Below are 20620 nucleotides of genomic sequence, written 5' to 3'. Positions count from 1 at the left end.
TATTGAGAAAAATCACAAGGGGTTAGCCTTGCATATTTAAAAATGAAAATATTGAGAAAAATCACAAGGGGTTAGCCTTGCATATTTAAAAATGTAAATATTGAGAAAAATCACAAGGGGTTAGCCTTGCATATTTAAAAATGGAAATATTCAGAAAAATCACAAGGGGGTAAGCATTGCATGTTTATAAATGGAAAAACTGAGAAAATCACAAGGGGTTAGCCTTGCATATTTAAAAATGGAAATATTGAGAAAAATCACAAGGGGTAAGCCTTGTATATTTAAAAATGGAAATATTGAGGAAAATCACAAGGGGTAAGCCTTGCATATTTAAAAACGGAATTATTGAGAAAAATCACAAGGGGTAAGCCTTGCATATTTAAAAACGGAATTATTGATAAAAATCACAAGGGGTAAGCCTCGCATATTTAAAAATGGAAATATTGAGAAAAATCACAAGGGGTTAGCCTTGCATATTTAAAATCGGAAATACAAAAGAATTGAGAAAAATCACAAGGGGTTAGCCTTGCATATTAAAAAATGGAAATATTGAGAAAAATCACAAGGGGTAAGCCTTGCATATTTAAAAATGGAAATATTGAGGAAATCACAAGGGGTTAGCCTTGCATATTTAAAACATTTAATATTGAGACAAATCACAAAGGGGTAAATTGGAAACAGCAATTTCAAACAAAAACTAACGCAACACATGACTTACAACACCGAAATAGTTTGATTTATTCACAAAGCATGTAAACCATTATGTTACCTCACAAGAAATGATCAAAAACGCATTCAAAAATAACTACTATTAATGGCACGCACACTGTTGGTATTTACTCAAAATAATCGTAGGCATACAAACTTACTTGGCAATGAGTAATGGAGAGCTGATAGTATAACACTTTGTGAGAAATGGCTCCCTCTGAAGTAACATGGTTTGTGAGAAAGAGGTATTTTCTCAGTAAATTTAAAAGACTTCAGGCCTGAAGCCTTTCATTACTCTCTCGCAACTCCGATGACCAACTAAGCCTAAACTTTCCCTTGTTTAGACTACCCTTCCTGCATATTAATTTTTCCCCATTTTGGATATTCCCCTAAGAGATAGCATTTATTGGCCCAATTCACCTGACGTCAACATCAGAATAACCTTGAATGCACCATTTTGGTGGTCAATGTCATCAGGCTTTTTCAGTGAAGTGTGCATTTGAGGCGACGCTGCGTTTACATGTGAAGCTATTGACCACCAAAATAGCGAGTGTGGCACACTCCCCGTGTGTCTTGCGTGCAAGGGGTCAAAAGATGGATTAGACAAAGCGTCATCGACCATTATGATGAAAAAAATGGAAAAGTGCTAGTGTGTACGCGCTGCGCACAATTCTAAGCCAATGATTGCCTTTCACACCAGCACGTTTCATTAAAGATAGTGGTCAATGAAGTTATGTGCAATCCATTGGGAGCTAGTTTTGTCAAGCGGTATGTATCATAAACAAATTATAAATATTATGATAAATTCATCTGTGGTGTTAAGTACCCCAAAAACAGAAAAACACGTTAAAGAAAAATGGGAAGAAATTTGAAATGTTGCTTTTTTCATAAAATCACAAAAATTCACTACCAGTGTAAATTTTTAAGATGAGGTCATAAAATCACTCAAATTTTTCTTGTATTGCTACTATTACTGAAGACAAAAATTTAATGTACATGTTGATTAATCGTTTATTTATTCCTCCTGTAAGTCTTTGGTTTGCTAAACCATTGTCTTCAAGAAGTTCCGTTACTTTCCTACGATGAAGAAGCAGCTTTTTGCTTTTGTTGTTGCTCATGAAATCTTTGCATCCGGCTTTCCAGCTCTGGACGGAAGTGACGAATCAATCCCTGAAGAAGCGAAGAAAAAAACAAGATGTTTTCAGAGTTAATTTAAACTCGGGAGACTTCTCTAATACAGCAGAGGAGACTTTTAGAACTTCTCAGTTCTAAAACGAACTGCCTTGCTTTTTAACTACTACCTGGGTGGAAGGTAGGAAATCGGCTGAGACTAACTTGCACTTAGTCATGTTAGAGGAACTAGGGGACTTCTCGTTAACTTCACTGTAGCGTAGTAAGTTCTGAATCTGGTCCAACAATAGCATTCCACACTGATACTAAGAATAGAAGCTATTAAGACAAAAGTGTCTATTTCACTGACTCGCACGTACATCTAAATTGTATGTTAACCCTCGACTAACTACACTGTACTAGTGCAATGTGGCTCTTCGACGACGCAGTGATGGCAATTGCATATAGGTGGTTTGGCATATTTGTCTGACAGCCGCCTATTTTAAGCAAAAGTGACATCATTAGTGCAGGTGCTATTTGACTAGCTTGCTCTAGTCATCGTCAGGAGACTGTGAATCTTGAACTTTGAGTTGTGACTCACCTGTACAGGCCATGCTGCTCCATCACCCAACGCACAGATGGTATGTCCCTCAATCTGCTTACTAAGCTCATACAGCATGTCTATTTCATCAGGTTTAGCGTTACCAGTTACTGCGGACACAAAACAAACAAATTCAAAGCACCGTTTGTAAAATCCACTTCATGTCGGTGTACAGGCCTAGGGTTGATTTCCCAAACAGTTAGGACTACACATAGGTCTAACTTAGGACTAGTCCTAAGTTAGGACTACACGTAGGTCTAACTTAGGACTAGTCCTATCAGATATTAAAAACCTAAGGCTAGTCCTAAGTTATGATAAGTTACTCGTCCTTACTTGGGATAAGACTAGTCTTAACTTTTTGTGAAATCCACCCCTGAAATAACACGCATGACACAATGGCCATGGCCTCGGTTGCCCCTGGTGTTGACCTTAGTGCCCCTTCAAAAGTTTCCCATTTAAGATTTTCCAATGGAAGTGCCCTTTGCCAAATAAAAATGGCCTAGCCCTTTCGACATGGAAAAAAATTAAATTCCAAGCCTGTGTATACACACCAAAGTTTTCTGGACTGACTTGGTGGTGAACAGTTTTCAAAGTTTTCTGGACTGACTTGGTGGTGAACAGTTTTCAAAGTTTTCTGGACTGACTTGGTGGTGAACAGTTTTCAAAGTTTTCTGGACTGACTTGGTGGTGAACAGTTTTCAAAGTTTTCTGGACTGACTTGGTGGTGAACAGTTTTCAAAGTTTTCTGGACTGACTTGGTGGTGAACAGTTTTCAAAGTTTTCTGGACTGACTTGGTGGTGAACAGTTTTCAAAGTTTTCTGGACTGACTTGGTGGTGAACAGTTTTGTTGCGACAAGAACAACTTCAGAGCTCATTCCTGTCAGTAGGAGAACTGATGGAAATATCAACCGAAACGTTCCATTGCGTAGCATCATCGGGTGCATTACCAAATACAAAATAAAAATAACTCACCAAATCTATCCATAATTTTTTCCATCCAGCCTGTTCCTTCCCTGCATGGTGTGCACTGCCAAAATAAAAGCGATAACAGTTTAAATTTATATTCATAAATACCTAAGACAATTTATCCATTCTGATTGGTCGAGATGGCATCATGTGGTGGTGTTTGAACCGATGATATAACACCAGTAAAAAAAGTTAACTCGAGTTTGTCTCAATAAAATAATTATCAAGAACCTGGCCAGTTTAAACCACTAGTTGAAAACCTCTTCACCACACATTGACTCCCTTTTTTAAAGATTTGTAACGTGACGCCATTGAATTTCAAAAATCAATGAGTCATTACAATCTTGTCAAAAAGTGTGTTCTCGAATTGTCTCCAATCATCACTCGTATCATCAACATGTCTTTCCAGGAAGGATACTTTCCTAATCGTCTTAAACATGTGAATATCTCTCCGCTCTTGAAGAAGGTTCAACTTGATAGTGAGGAACTGAAAAATTAACGACCTATGGCAAATTTAGCTTTTTTGGGAAAGATCGTTGAAAGAGCTGCTATCTCTCAGATCATAGAACATCTATCATGCAATAACTTGTAGCCTTCTTCTCAGTCAGCATATCGATCACACCATAGCTGTGAAACGGCACTTGTCCGGGTGTACAAACAATGACATACTTTTGGCACTTGACAAGGGAGAAGAGGCAATCTTACTTCTTCTTGATTACTCGTCAGCATTTGACACTATCCATCATGATGTCCTGATACAGCGACTCCGGGAAAGATTTGGCATCCAGAATCTTTCTCTGAATTGGTTCAGATCATACATCACAAACAGATCGCAATCTGTAGTCATCGACCAGTATGAATCCGCCACTCATTTTCCATCCCAGGGTGTTCCACAGGGGTCCGTCTTAGGACCTCTTGCGTTTACCTTGTTCGCCTCTCCCCTTGAAGATATCATCAAAAATCACGACATTTCTTGCATGCTGTATGCGGATGATACGCAAATGTACCTGACCCTTGTCCAACAGCGTTCTCAAACTTCAATTGTGCATTAAAGATATTAAGAACTGGTCTACCAATAATGGATTGAAATTAAATGAGGATAAAACAGAAATTCTCCATTTCACTAGCCGTTACCGTGCCTGTACTCCTCTTGATAACATCAATCCTGTTTCATTTGCTAGGAATCTTGGTGTCATCTTTGACAAAAACCTCACAATGTGCAATCATGTTAACCTTATCTGTAAGACTGCTTCCTTCGCACTTCACAAAATCGGCTCCATAAGAAAATATCTCGACACCAAAACTACTGAAACACTTGTTCATTCCCTCGTCATGTCCAGAATTGACACCTGCAACAGTCTTCTCTTTGGTTTACCGGATTCTCTTATTAAAAAACTGTAACGAGTTCAAAATTCAGCTGCTAGATTAGTCACATGCACTCATCCACGTGATCACATAACTCCCATCCTACAAAATCTTCATTGGCTACCTGTTCAAGCTAGAATTAAATTCAAAATTCTCCTTTTAACTTTTCAATGTTTGCAAGGCACAGCCCCGATTTATCTCCAGGACCTAGTTCACAAATACATTCCTTCGAGAAATTTACGTTCTAAGTCAAAGTCTCTTCTTGTCATTTCCACCCCTGTTACAAAATCTTATGGTGCTCGCTCTTTCCAAGTAGCTGCAGCTGAACTGTGGAATGGCCTACCCGAGTCTGTCAAGGATGCTTCCACAGTTGACACATTCAAAAAACGCCTTAAAACTCATCTTTTCAACGCTTTTCAGTAACTTTCTTTGATGGTTCATTCTTCCTTTATTTTGTTTTCCTTAAAGCGCATAGGGACTTTGTTTTAGTGTTATGCGCTATATAAATACGGTTTATTATTATTATTATTAATTAAAAGAGCAATTTTTCGTCACTATAAAAAAAAGATTCAAGGCCATTTTGATTGAATTTCTTTGAAAGTCAGGAATGAACTAAAACATCCCAACAAACAATATTGTTTTGGTATTTGCAAATCTTTGTCTCTACAAAGTACTTATAAGCGGCTGTATGATATCCACCTATTTTTTACTATGTAAGGGCACTCTTAAAAAATATATCTTTATCACTCTCGGGGTATAGACCTCATTGAATATGACGTCACTGTGCAAATATCTGACCTAAAAGATGGCGTCTGTGCGCGCAAGCGTGTGTGCATGCATGTGCCGTAGAAATCAAACTGGGAATGTTGCATGCTGCGTGCTCCATTGATGTACGCATTTGGAAACTTATACGGTTTTCCCTACAAGATGGCGACTTTCATAGCAAAAAGGGGTTATTCAATACGGTCTATAAGCCATCTGAACAATTGAATCGAAGTTCTGTCACTTCTGTGCATGGCACAATGTTCAGTTGCTTCTGAGGTGGGTATAACTCTTTTTTTTCAGTCTTATTTTAGCAACTAAAAACTGTACTGCAAACAGAAGTGACACCATCAGAATGCCGAAAATACAGCGGATTGGGTCATGATTGTGTTTGTAACGTCTGATTCAGACAGGCACGCCAGAGTTGCGCCGAACCAAATAGGTCGACCCTAACAATTTTTGGTTTCAGACAGACGAACTTTACATAACAGACGAACTTTACATAACAAGCGCTCCAGAGACTTTCCGAACGACTGCTTCAGTCGATTTTTCCACTTCAAGCACGTCCAGTCTCTCCTAACTGTTTCAGTAGTTGAACATTATGTATCTAATCAGAATTTGGTTCGGCGTCACTATGGAGCGCCTGTCTAAAATGGATGTTAATCTGTATGCATACCTGTCCGCAGCTCTCATGCTTGTAGAAGGTAATTAGTCTAGCGATGCAGTTGACTACGTCGGCTTGTTTGTCCATAACGATGAGGGCTGCTGTCCCAAGACCGGTCTGCGCAGCTACCAGAGCGTCAAAGTCCATCATGACATCATCACAAACACTGAATGAAGACGGTAGAACAATCATAGTTTAAATACTAATGACTCTATATAGAACTGGGCTCAGTGGCTCTGCTTACCACCGAATTCTGTGCTTACAATCACCATTCTCTGCTTGTTGGGTAAGCGCCGAGTTTCTGTTTAGAAAGAAAGCCTAGTAACATGGAGTACGCAAAAACTCCTCCCTAACCCCTGAAATACGCTTGCATAAGCACGAAATTCCAGCTTCCATAGAGTCGATTCTTTGCTTACAGTAAGCATATGAAATTGGGCCCTGATCTTTAATCAGAAAATGATCAACTCAAGGATGTGATCTAGGCTATTGAAAAAAAACTGAACTATGAGCGCAAAGAATAAAGCTTGCAAGCGCAAAGCAGGAAAGCTTGCGAGTTCAAAGCGTGAAAGCTTGCAAGCGAAAAGCGTGAAAGCTTGCGGGCGCAAAGCATAAAAGCTTGCAAGTGCAAAGCAGGAAAGCTTGCGAGCTCAAAGCATGAAAGCTTGCGAGAGCAAAGCATGAAAGCTTGCAAGTGCAAAGCAGGAAAGCTTGCGAGAGCAAAGCATGAAAGCTTGCAAGTGCAAAGCATAAAAGCTTGCGGGCGCAAAGCATAAAAGCTTGCGAGCTCAAAGCAGGAAAGCTTGTGAGCTCAAAGCATGAAAGCTAGCGAGCTCAAAGCATAAAAGCTTGCAAGTGCAAAGCAGGAAAGCTTGCAAGTGCAAAGCAGGAAAGCTTGCGAGCTCAAAGCATAAAAGCTTGCAAGTGCAAAGCAGGAAAGCTTGCGAGAGCAAAGCAGGAAAGCTTGCGAGCTCAAAGCATGAAAGCTTGCGAGCTCAAAGCATGAAAGCTTGCGAGCTCAAAGCATAAAAGCTTGCGAGCTCAAAGCATAAAAGCTTGCAAGTGCAAAGCAGGAAAGCTTGCAAGTGCAAAGCAGGAAAGCTTGTGAGCTCAAAGCATGAAAGCTAGCGAGCTCAAAGCATAAAAGCTTGCAAGTGCAAAGCAGGAAAGCTTGCGAGCTCAAAGCATAAAAGCTTGCAAGTGCAAAGCAGGAAAGCTTGCGAGAGCAAAGCAGGAAAGCTTGCGAGCTCAAAGCATGAAAGCTTGCGAGCTCAAAGCATGAAAGCTTGCGAGCTCAAAGCATAAAAGCTTGCAAGTGCAAAGCAGGAAAGCTTGCGAGAGCAAAGCATAAAAGCTTGCAAGTGCAAAGCAGGAAAGCTTGCGAGAGCAAAGCAGGAAAGCTTGCGAGAGCAAAGCATGAAAGCTTGCAAGTGCAAAGCAGGAAAGCTTGCGAGAGCAAAGCAGGAAAGCTTGCGAGAGCAAAGCATGAAAGCTTGCAAGTGCAAAGCAGGAAAGCTTGCGAGAGCAAAGCAGGAAAGCTTGCGAGAGCAAAGCATGAAAGCTTGCGAGCTCAAAGCATGAAAGCTTGCAAGAGCAAAGTGTGAAAGTTGTTGGTATGAAACTAGCCCTATATAGGACTCTGAAACTAGCCCTATATAGGACTCTGAAACTAGCCCTATATAGGACTCTGAAACTAGCCCTATATAGGACTCTGAAACTAGCCCTATATAGGACTCTGAAACTAGCCCTATATAGGACTCTGAAACTAGCCCTATATAGGACTCTGAAACTAGCCCGATATAGGACTCTGAAACTAGCCCTATATAGGACTCTCCCTCTGTACACAGATACAGAGTCCTAACTATTAAGGCCCGTTTCTGGGGCGGAAAAATTTCAAAGCTTTGAACTCAAATCTTACCTGCAACAAGCCACTAATTGCAACAGATTCACATTCCATGGCGGCATACATTTTTCTGCGGTCGGTTTTGGTCCTCATATATTCCTCACAAATCCGTCATTTTTGTGAAATAATGCAGCTTCCAACTTCAAAAAATTCCTGTTTTGATCGTTTTCTCAGTGTTGTCTGTTGTCAGGCGTACATGTATACATTTGCGTGCCCACAGAAAAAAATATGCTGCCATGGAATGTTAATTTGTTGAAATTTGTGCTTTCTTGCAGGTAAGATTTGAGTTATGAAGTTGTGAAAATTTTCCGCCCCAGAAATGTACCCTGATGTCCAGGACGTCACTGTAGTACAAAACGAAAGTGTGAGGCCGCCAGGGCTAGTACGAAACCTGCTTTTTACACATTAGTCTTTGGTTTTGAAAGCACTTTTCTGCAATATAGGGTGTTCCATTATTTATAGAATAAAAATAAATTAAAAATTAGTTATATTATTTTTTTTTTTTTTCGGGGGGGGGGGGGAGGGGGGTAGAAAATGGAGAATTCCAATCCCTGACAACTGACCTCTTGGGAATCAAAGGTGTTGACGACCCTCCTGGAATAACAGCGAGTAGGTTGTCCCATCCACCAGTCACACCCCCAGCATGACGCTCTATCAGCTCCCTCAGTGATATGGACATCTCTTCTTCTACCGTGCAAGGGTTGACAACGTTTCCTGAGATATTGAAGAGCTTCGTACCGGTGTTCCTCTCTCGGCCGAAGGAGGCGAACCACGGTCCCCCTCGACGACAAATAGTCTGAAGAAGAAAAAATATTACAAATAATAATCATAATCATCATCATTTATCATCATGCATTTCTGCACCGGCTGTCAGACTGTTGGGAAGCTTCCAAATAGATCAATCTTGAGCTGCTGGCACTTCTGCCTCCTCCACAATGTATCCACAGACCATTCAGTTGTAATAAAGGGCTCAAAATCACTGGACTACAGGCCTGATGCCAGGGTTTTCAGCATCGGGCCAGTGAACTTAGATTGGACAGATCTGGCGACCTTATGGTTTTGTTGAAAAAAGACATCAACAAGATTGGCGTTGCTACAAGGGTGTATGGTGATGATTTTACAGAAATGAATGGTTTTGTCACAATGAAATCGTGACCAAAAAAAGAAAAATACTACAAACAATATCATATTCACGATTTGTTATTCTCTTCAACAAGATTTGTTGAAAATCTGCCAAACTTTGGCCGTAACCTATGCCCGTGAATCAAACCCACACTAGGATGACTCGGGTCAAAACTACTGATTTTACAATTTCTTTACCAAAATTCTAGCCCTGGGCATGCTGAACTACAATTACATTAAGTATTGTTTGAATCTTTGCATGGTGTGGAGAAATAGGAAGAAACTATAAATAAAAAGTAAACTTGCGGGTACAACCATGTGTAAATTCTCCTACAGACGAGCAGAGTATACTGTTTTTGAAAAGTCGAGTCGAGACCACACTGGCTCTCCTCAGAGCCAACACTCCCACAAATGAAATTTATGGTTGTACCCGCAATTTTACTAAGGGAATCATTGTGTGGTGAACAAGTTTTCAACTAGTGGTTTAATCCCAACGAGGCCTGGTTCTTGATAATTTAGAAAGAACCAGGCCTCGGTGGGTTTAAACCACTAGTTGCAAACCAATTCAACACACTTTGATTCCCATCCATAAATACCTTTTCGGTCAAAAACATCATCACTTTTTGGTCAAAAAGTAAAATAAATGCAAAAATTATAATTGTTAAACGATTTCTTTCAACATAACACCCCTCCAGCTAGGTAATGGTAAAGCCCTCCACCGCCCTCGGGTAAACAACTCCTTATAAGGGAATGCTGTGGGCGTCGCGCGTATCGCGTGATGTGGCACAACTGTTTCAGCCGTTGCTCTCGACCTATAGGAATGAAGAAACTGTCTTAAAAGAACAGGTGCAAGGTCGCGTGTCACGCCCATGAATTAACACTTTTTACCGGTCATAAACAAAGGTTTAAACACACCCACGTGACGCGCTCTCCACCAATAGGAATAGCGAAACTGTCTGGGGTATTTATGAATATTTATTTATAGTTTCTTCCTAAGTCATATTAATTAACCTTGCCTTTGAGAGATTGTATTTATTTTGTTTGGCGCCCTCTGTCGTTAGGTTTTATATAGACGAGTTGCTTGTTTACCAAGCATTGCAATGGTTTGTATTGAATAGGGGGTCGCCATTATGATTTTTCGATTAAAGTACACTTCAAGATTTCACGCTTCTGTTTTTTTCCGACAAAAATCACCATCATGTCTGCTCATTGCACAGAGGTTTTGGCTTATATGTTTGCCTATAGTGACTCTACAAAAAGACTTGGAAAGTTCTGACAAAGAATCTAGTGAACATTTGGCAGCAAATCGTGGTATTTCGTCGCCAGACATGCAGTCAGATGATGACAAAACCGGACTATATACCAAAGGTAGCTAACTGGACCGAGCACGTCACCCGTTCAACGCCGTGGGCTTGGGTGTGCATGGCTGGTCGAAGTGGCCGTGGTGGCTGAACACTTTCAAAACAGATAAGATTTTTCAGCATAATAGGTAACGATTTTGGTACAAATGGAAACAGAAGCTTATAATAAAACAGGTTATATTTTCTGAGAAGTTTTTACAAACTTTTTTTGAGGAAAATAGGTTGAAAATCTTGTTATTTTTCTTGAGACAGAAATCCCGAATAAAAATAGAAGTAATTTTTTTTAGCCAGAAATCTTGCAAACTAAATTAAGATCATATATACAATTTTGACATTGTAGGAAAGGTAAGTTCATATGCTACAAATTGCATGCACAAAGTTTTTCAAGAAAATAATGTCTTCCCACCGAAAATCAAGATTGAAAACAGTACACACTGCAAATTGCGTTACATTTTTTTTTAATGTAAAAAAGTATGGTACACAGCATTGTGACCTTTGTCAACAATGCGGTATCCGGTTGGGCGCTTGCAATAAACAGTGTGGTATTAAAAGGGTTAAGTAACAACAATGGCGCAGAAGAAAATATAAAGTGCTTACGGGTGCAACAGCGACTGTCTCAACGTTAGCGACGGTGGTTGGGCAACCAAAGACACCCACATCAGCTGGAAAGGGTGGCTTAAGACGTGGCTTCCCCTGCTTACCCTCTAGGCTTTCAATCAATGCCTGAAATAGAAAACAACAACTCAACTTACTTCACAACCAGTATTAACAAATATACAAATAAATAAATGAAAACAGTCAACTCTCGATATAACAAGATTGCTGGGCCTGTCCAAATTACTTCTTTATAACGAGAATTTTGTTATAAGAGGACAGCAAAAGATTCAGGACATCAGAATATACTGTTTATAAGCAGAATATCTTTTTAAGAGTGCTCTTCATAATGAGGATTGCCTCTGTACAAATGAATAGCTTGCTTATTAAGGACACAGGTGTCACGACTTGGATTCGAACCTACACTCTGCTGATCAGAAACACCAGAACTTGAGTCCGATGCTCTTAACCGCTAGGCAAGACACGCCACAAATTAGTAAATAAATACATGTAAATGCATAAATGGCGATGACATACCGTTTCCTCTCCACAGATGTAAGCCCCTGCACCTCGGTGCATGAAGACGTCAAAGTCATACCCAGAACCACAGGCATTCTTTCCAATCAGACCTGCTTCATAAGCCTGTAGAAGGGACACATTTGAACATGTTCAGTAGTACATTTGGATCTTTCAAAGTCACACTTAAAGCCATTGGACCCTTTCGGTTCAGAAAAAAAAAAAAAAAAGTTCACAGATTTACAAATAACTTGCAGGGTTTACAGAAGGTAGTGGTGAAAGACTTCTCTTGAAATATTATTCCATGAAATGCTTTACTTTTTGAGAAAACAGTAAAACAATATCAATTCTCGATAGCGAGAATTACAGATTTATTTTAAACACATGTCATGACACGGCCAATTGCGTGGATACAAGGGTGGGTTTTCCCGTTATTTTCTCCCGACTCCGATGACCGATTGAGCCTAAATTTTCACAGGTTTGTTATTTGATATAGAAGTTGTGATACACGAAGTGTGGGCCTTGGACAATACTGTTTACCGAAAGGGTCCAATGGCTTTAATGATAATGTAGTGGCTTCTTATATAGCATGCATTACTATTCAGTGACGCTCAAGGCGCTTCAACATAGTCTTTTCCTGCAAGGTACCTGTATGTGCGACTACACTTGAATCATGAAATCTACTCCTTTTTACATAGCACAATGTAATGGTTTAAAGGTGCTAACTGGTGATGATCGAGCAAGGCATTCTGGAGAATTCTATTTTCTCATGTATTTCCACTTGACTGCTTCTGTTACACTAATGTACATGTACCTGTTCATTTTGTTTATTCAGCCTTTGAGAAAGACTCACCTAGAGTAAAAATGTCAGGCCATTAACTATTTGTTTCACATCAGGAAACATCTTAAGAAACCCCCTGCCTGCACTTTCAAGGCAACCAGCCCCAGTCATTGTTCAGAGAGTAGAAACACTCGTTAGACAGGTCTTACCTCTTTAATAGCAATTTGCATGTTGGAAGCCTCTGTGTAGAACTCACCACGAATGTAGATGTAAGCTGAAAATAACAAAACATGTTGGTCATTAAATACCTGGTCATGTTACACCTAGACTCAAGTCATTAAATGTTTGTCACGGTGATAGCGCACCGACCCTCTCTGCGACTCTCACAAGACTGCTGGATAAACAAGAGTACTACTAATAATAATAAGAACACTTATAGTGTGCCGGTTTTCACCACAAGTGATGCTCATGGCGCAAAGAAGAAACACACAAATTAAGGAAAAGCTGCTGTGAACAAGTGGGTTTTAAGGCCCACTTTGAACTCATGAATGGAAGACATATTACGGATATTAAGAGGCAGGTTATTCCAAAGTAAAGGACCAGCATGAGAAAAAGCCTGTCACCCCAACTGATGTGGATTTGGGGAACAACCAGTAACGAAGAAGTGGTTGATCTAAGACGTCTAGAAGGATTGTAACGGGTAATTACTGCTCTAAGCAACTACCGTATGCTAAACGGGGAGTACTCAAGTAGTTGAAAGCTAGTATCAGAAATTAATTTGTTTATTTCCTCATATACTGGCGGTCCGAAAGTGTACAGTTCAAATTTCAAATTTTCGGCAGGCAGAAAATTTGGATGAACGTTTCGGAGCAAACCAAATTTCAAATGTTTTTGCTGATAGTCAGAAAAATTTGAGTGACTATTTCGAAACCAAACCAAGTTTTCAAAATTCTACTAGCAACAAATTTGAAAAGATAATTCAGATCAAACCAAATTAAAAAAATTTCTAACAGCAGACATTTGGGTAGAAAGTTTAGGACAATTATTATTATTGTTTAACTATGGCAGAAAAATAAGCCAATATTTTTTTAGAACAAAATGTTTGGTGTTTTGAGCTTCTCCATAAGAAATTTGAAATTACAACATTTTTAAAAAGGGGCTTTTGATCATGAATGTTGTTTTTACTCGACCAGATTTTTTTGAAAAATGGGTTGTCCACTTGTGGTCCTCTATAATTGTAGTTCATGTACTCGCCAGTCTTAGCACCCATAGACTTTCCAACAATTACTCCCCCCCCCCTGCACCAATCCACACCTCCACTCCTAGTGACAAAAAACATACATGTACTACATCATTGTAATACTCACCAGCCCTACCACCCACAGACCTTCCAGCAATAAACCACCCCCCCCCCCCCCCCCCCCCCCAATCCAAACCTTGACCCTGCACTTCGACAGATAAAAAGACATCCATTGTAGTTCTCAGAAGATGGTCAGAGCAAACTGACCAAAACGTTGAACAGGGCACACCAGCTCTTTTCAGAGGCACCACTTCTCACAAAAGAGATTTTTACATGATGTCACCGCAAACCTTACTTACAATGTACATGTTAGTACTAACCCATACACCTTCCAGCAATTAACCCCCTCCCCCGCCCTACCAATCCACCCCTGTACCTCTACCTACATTGTAGTTCATTTACTCACCAGCCCTAGCACCCATAGACTTTCCAGCAACGAGACATCCTTCTACTAGTTTGTGAGGATCATGCCTCATGATCTCTCTGTCTTTACATGTCCCTGGCTCCCCCTCATCAGCGTTGACAACCAGGTACTTAGGTCTATCATAAAGGAAACAAGATTTCAAATTAGAGTTGGGGTTGACCAAAAAATATAGATAAGAGCGGGAGTTGAACCAGGTTGATTAAACAAAAATGACTAGAGAAGAATTTGAACCAGATTTGTTTAAAATCCCTCCCTAGTAAACTTTTCTTAGTTTAGCCCAAAATCATAAAAAAAATTATCAAGTCAGTTTCCCTTGTGGATTGCTATTTTGATAAACAAAAAAAATGTTTGTTGTTTTTTTCTTTTTGTCTATAAACCAGGATTTTATTGAAGAAAAACTCATGCCTGCTACTTCAAGGAGGCAATGAAGGCAATTGCCTTTGTGCCCCCGGTCATTGCCTTGGTGCCCTTGAAATGTTCCAATAGGAATCTACAATTTCCTCATAGGGTGCCCTTTACCAAAGAGAAAATAACTTGGTGCCCTTGCCCTTTCATAAACGAAGCATACAGGCCTGAAAAACAATCTTTGACCCTACCAGGGCAAACCCATCTTTACCTTCCGTCTGATGGTTTATTCATGAAGCCCCACTTCATCCCGGTTGGGAATCCTGCCCCGCCTCGTCCTCTCAATCCAGAGTCTCTTATCTCTTTAAGGATCCAATCATGTCCCTTTAATAAGATCTCTTTAGTTTTGTACCAGTCACCCTGCAAGAAGAAAAACACAGACTTTTTATTAGGTTTAACCCCAGACGTGACACTTGTGTCCTTAAAGGAACACGTTGCCTCGGATCGGTCGAGTTGATCTTTGAGAAGCGCTTGTAACCGTTTGTTTTAAAATGCATCTGGTTAGAAAGATGTTTAAAAAGTAGAGTACAATGATCCACACACATTTGCCTCGAAATTGCGTTGTTTTCCTTTTACTTTCCGAACTATGTAACACGGTCGGCCATTTATGGGAGTCAAATGATACTTGTGTGGATCATTATATTATACTTTTAAAATATCTTTCTAAGAATTTATGCATTCTATAACAAATGGTTACAAACGCTTTTCAAATACCAACTCGACCGATCCAAGGCAGCGTGTTCCTTTAAGCAATACATGTACACTAAACCATTGCTTCGTCCTTCGGATGAGACATTAAGCCGCTGGATCCATGTGTAACGCATGTAGGCCCCTAACGCATGTAAAAGAACCCAGTTCATCTATTGAAAAGAGAAGGGGTTCGCCCCAGTGTTCCTGGTCTGATCAGCAGCAAATTGCGCCACAGCACCTTGTAGAGCATACATGTAACATGGTGCTATCAGAATTAGGTATACATCTTAACTCAAAACGTAGTCTCACATCTGGCAGGAAATACAGTCCATGTATGTTACAGCGCCAGGAGCATCACCGGGTTATGGACAGGTGCGCTTTATAAGAAGCCACAATTATTATTATTATTATAACCACATCATGTAGGTATTTTAAAGGGTTTGGGTACTTTTTGTACGACCCAAAACACAAATACCATAATAAACTTACAGGGTTTTAAGATAACGATGGTAAAAAGCTTCCCTGAAAATCTTACTTGCTGAGGTACATGTTCTGTTGTTTTTAAGAATTGAGTAAAACAAGTTCACAAAAATGTTTTTCATCTTTACATTGTCAACGAATTCACGAGACTCTCCCGGAAACATTGCTCTGTGATTTCCACTTTTTCTCATTACCTTGACAACTCATTTATTAGGCTAAAACTTCTACAGGCAAATTTTATTACATACATTTAGTTCTTCATTCACAGTGAGTAGGGATTCATGTCATGGCCAAAAACTTTATCTACAAAAGGTACCAAAACCATGTACAGAGATCACGTTGCCTTGCTTTTTTTTTTTCATCAATTCTTGCAGAATATACTGACTCTCAGAAAGGTCTTATTTCACTCGGCTTTGCCATGTGATATCAATTAGTCCTGATTTCACCTCATGAATCATAGATTCCACGACATTGCACTCACATGCATCCAATATTTGTATACAATCAGACATCAATAACACTTCGTCACAACCACACTTTGAACCCACACTCTAAAAACTTAACCACCAGAACTTGAATACATTGCTCTTCACAGCTCAGCCATGACCATAGAGCCCTTTACCAGAGGGAAAATGCCCTTTCAAGAGCAAAGTTCAAGGTCTGTACTCCTTGTTTAACTCACCCTAGACATAGCACCCTTGAGTTTCCAATCATGACGCCCGTACAGGTTGGTAAAGATACGATCCTGGTCCTTCAGTGGTCCATACACCTACACGAAGGAGTGGTAACCAATAAAGAATTAGATGTTAACATGCAAATCCAGGTATTGGTTGTTGAGTCGTGGTTTTGAAGATTGAGGATTATTTCTTGAATTGAGGGACCTGCTTACTCAAAATAATTATCAGCATAAAACCTTTCTTGGTAATGAGTATAGGGAGAGGTTCATAGTATACAACATTGTGAGAAACGGCTCCCTCTGAAGTCACGTAGTTTTCGAGAAAAAAGTAATTTTCCAAGAATTTTATTTTGTGACCTCAGTTTTTAGATTTGGAGGTCTCAAAATCAAGCATCTGAAAGCACACAACTTGTGCGACAAGGGTGTTTTTTCTTCCATTAATCTCTTGCAATTTTGGCGACCAAATAAATTATGTTCAAATGGTGATTTTAACTTTCAAGTCTATTGAGTAGGCCCTAATGATGTTTACTTACAGCTCAAATATAGGACTCTTCTTTTGCAGAGTTGCTCTTGTTCAAATAGCTAATGCAAGTTTAACTTTGATATTTTTTGTCTCATTTTGATTCTGGCCTTCTTGTAAAAACCCATGTTATTATCATTATATCAAAATAAACGAATACTCCCTGCACTGCATAAAGTATAAGTCAATGGTACTTTCCACATTCCAATGGAAATTAAATGCGCATCTCTTTTTCATTTTGATGCAGTGAACGCTAAAATCACAATTCACATTGTCAGTATGAACCAGCCTTTTAAAGCATTGAAACAAACGTTTTAAATTATTGTTTACTTTAGGTGCGGCATCTGTGGAGTTCTGTCGTTTTGCAACGCTCAGTAAGCTTGAAGATGGTGCTTGAAGTCGACCTGCAAAAACTAAAAAGAATATGAGCTTTTGTTATAACATGTACACATGTACCAGACAATACTGGTTCAGGACAACAGTTGGAGTCAGGCAAGGTTGTCTGCTCTCCCCCACGCTCTTCAACATCTTTCTGGAGGGAATCATGACGGACGCACTTGAAGACCATCAAGGTACAGTCAGCATTGGCGGCAGGACCATCACCAACTTTCGCTTCGCCGACGATATCGATGGCCTAGCTGGAGAAGAGAAAAGCTTGTCAAACTAGTGGAAAGCCTTGACAAAACATCCTCATCCTATGGCATGGAAATCAGTGCAGAGAAGACCAAACTCATGACCAACAGTATCAACGATATCACCACTGACATCACAGTCAATGGCAGGAAGCTTGACACTGTCAAATCTTTCAAGTACCTGGGAGCTGTTGTTAGTGATCAAGGGTCTAATCCAGAAATATGCTCCAGGATAGCGCAGACAACAGCAGCGCTGACTAAACTGAAGCCCTTCTGGAATGACAGGAACATCAAGCTCAGCTTAAAAATCAGACTGATGCGCTCGTTGGTCATCTCCGTCTTCCTCTATGCCTGTGAGACCTTGACTCTGAGAGCCGATCTAGAGAACAGAATACAGGCCACAGAAACGAGATGCTACAGGAAGATTCTTTGCATTTCCTACAAAGACCATGTCACCAACGAGGAGGTACGGACCAGAATCAGGCAAGTCATTGGACCCTACGAAGACCTCCTGACCACTGTGAAAAAGCGTAAACTAAAGTGGTATGGGCACATTTCACGATCATCGGTACCTTCTAAGACTATCCAACAAGGCACTGTGCCAGGAGGAAGAAAGAGAGGCAGGCAGAGAAAAAAGTGGGAGGACAACATCATGGGGTCTGACGCTGAATGACTCCCTGAGAAAGTCTGAAGATCGAAAAGAATGGAGGAAACTAACTGACAAATCTTCAAGGGGTGCCCCCACGGTCAGAAGACTACGGGATAGGTGAAGGTGAAGGTGACACATGTACCGTGAAATTGTACTAATGATAATTTGTTGTGGTCCAAGTTGATCATTAATTTTGTCGTCAATACTCAAAGTCTCACTATTTACAGACCATGGAGCAACCACGTCGCAGATGCAGACAGTTCTCTGGTGGAGTATTTACAGTGTATATAACTACCCCCTACTAACTACATGTAGTAATACAGTCCTAGAACTAACGTTTCGCTATAGTCTCTGTTGGTGGCAATATCAATAATAAATATCAACTTCATTTCATGCCTGTGAAACTGAATGATTGGAAAAGCTAAACAGTTTCCATATCAATCATCATAAGTTCATTATTATTAACAAACCTGCTGCCACCACTTCTTCATTGTCATGTTGGTTGACTTATACGTAATTATGTCATGATTGAAAATTAAATAAAAATAAGATGTTAAAAATAACATAGAAATATTTTAAATGAATATATATTGTTATGATCACAAAAATTACAAAGTCAATAGATTCAATCAATCAATGACGGTCGCACTAAATACCGACAACTCACGACCCCTCGCGACAACTCACGACAACAATTTTTAAATGCACTTTAACAAAACATTTGAACATCTAAGTCAACTGTTAAATATATGCACAAGAGTCATATGCATCTAAATCACTTTTAAACTGTTGAAAATTTTGTTCTTTTAACTGTTTTTTTACCCTGAATTTAGTAGCAAACGAAAATATTCGCCATGTTGTCTTTCAACGTACTTGGGTGATTCTATTATACACCGCAGGGGGCATGGGTAATTTCTGAGGGCTGAGTTGTATTTTTTTCTTTTTGGTTTTAGCTGCTGCTATTTTTTTCTTTCTTGTTACTGTTAGTAACTAAGCCGACACTCTGGAATTCAATAAAAGGGAAGATTTAAATAAAATATTTTTTTAAACTCTATGGGGACTATGAGAGGCACATAAAATGGTAAATAATCATCTTGCATTTTGTATCACCCCTGCGGTGTAATGGAATCGTCCAAGTACGTTGAAAGACAACATGGCGGATATTTCCGTTCATTACTAAACTCGGGGTAAAAAACACTGGAAAAGTTTCCGTATGGCGCCACCACTTTTTCATTCGATATGAAATAATATAGTATCTAATTTACCTCAATGAGATATCCCTTTTTGTAAAAACGAGTGAAAAGGTGGTGGCGCCATACGGAAAGTTATCCAAAACACTTTTTTTACACTTAAGAATACAATTTTTTCAACAGTTTGAAAGTATTTGGGTGCATATAACTCTTGTGCATATATTTACCGGTTGACTTTTGTTCAAATGTTCTGTTTAACTTTAAGTGCATTTAAAAATTGTTGTCGTGAGTTGTCGTGAGGGGTCGTGAGTTGTCGGTATTTAAATTAGTCATCAATCAATGAAGATGTTCCTTTTTTTATATGAGGACGCAGGATAAATACCTTTTTCCAAGGTACAGTACAAGCTCAATGGTTATTGTGTGTAAAGGAAAATACATGGGATAATAATTATTAGGCCTGGTAAATAAAGGCTATGTATGTTAAGTGTAAATAAATCAAGTGGACACAAAACAAAAGTAAATGACTCAATGCTTGGATGGGGGCCATGACTACAACATGGGGACTGGGGCTAATGCCAGATAATTTGCAAGACAAATAAATACATTCAAAACTTACCAAAGTTTCCCCGTAATAATGTTGATAGCTTGTGTGACAGTGCCATTTCGTTAAGTTAATTCACGGAGGTTTCTCCACTCAGATCATCCGTTCTTTTTCTTGTTTTACATAACTTTCCCAACTCGCTCCCTTCAGTGTTTTCTTCACTACTCTGCAGAAACTGTGTACATTCGTGGATTTTAACTGGTGACCATACCGTATTTCATTACAAGAGTCCTTGTTACGGGTACCAGTGAGGTTACCCTTACGCAATGGCTTTATTCAAACTCTTGGTGGCGCTATAACAGTGTTAACTTTTTCATTTTGAGCCCGATTTCATCAGAGTGCTTAGCACAATAATTCGCTTAGCATGAAATTTCTTCCTTGATAACATGATCATCAGGATCATCAACCTGTTTGTTGCATATTATTGCTTGTTACTGATGTTCAGCTGTTGTTTGCTTATCCTGAAAATAATGTGGCAATCCTGGATTTAATAGCAAAATGTGTGCCGTTAGCTCTATAATTCAATGAAATTGGGTCCTGTGTCCGATAAGCGGCTAATGGCTACGGCTAGATTTCCGCGTCTGCATCATGCGTTTAGGTAT

The 20620-nt window shown here is 39.6% G+C and overlaps 1 protein-coding gene across 1 annotated transcript; it reads right to left on the bottom strand.

Moving 5' to 3' along the window:
* Positions 1-952: 952 nt before the first annotated feature.
* Positions 953-20223, bottom strand: LOC117305858 (NADH dehydrogenase [ubiquinone] flavoprotein 1, mitochondrial-like). The gene is made up of 13 exons (XM_033790740.1): positions 20034-20223; positions 17277-17359; positions 16433-16519; positions 14792-14940; positions 14158-14291; positions 12661-12725; positions 11692-11796; positions 11158-11283; positions 8641-8873; positions 6190-6343; positions 3393-3447; positions 2420-2529; positions 953-1878 (listed from the first exon to the last, which is right to left on the bottom strand). Exons 1-13 carry the CDS (start codon positions 20077-20079, stop codon positions 1786-1788), a joined length of 1440 nt encoding a protein of 479 aa, XP_033646631.1. The 5' UTR covers positions 20080-20223; the 3' UTR covers positions 953-1785.
* Positions 20224-20620: the final 397 nt, after the last annotated feature.

This window comes from Asterias rubens, unplaced genomic scaffold, assembly GCF_902459465.1.
Source record: "Asterias rubens unplaced genomic scaffold, eAstRub1.3, whole genome shotgun sequence".
NCBI classification, from domain to species: domain Eukaryota; kingdom Metazoa; phylum Echinodermata; class Asteroidea; order Forcipulatida; family Asteriidae; genus Asterias; species Asterias rubens.
Note: the sequence above shows the minus strand (reverse complement) of the source record. Positions and strands in the feature narration are given on the sequence as shown.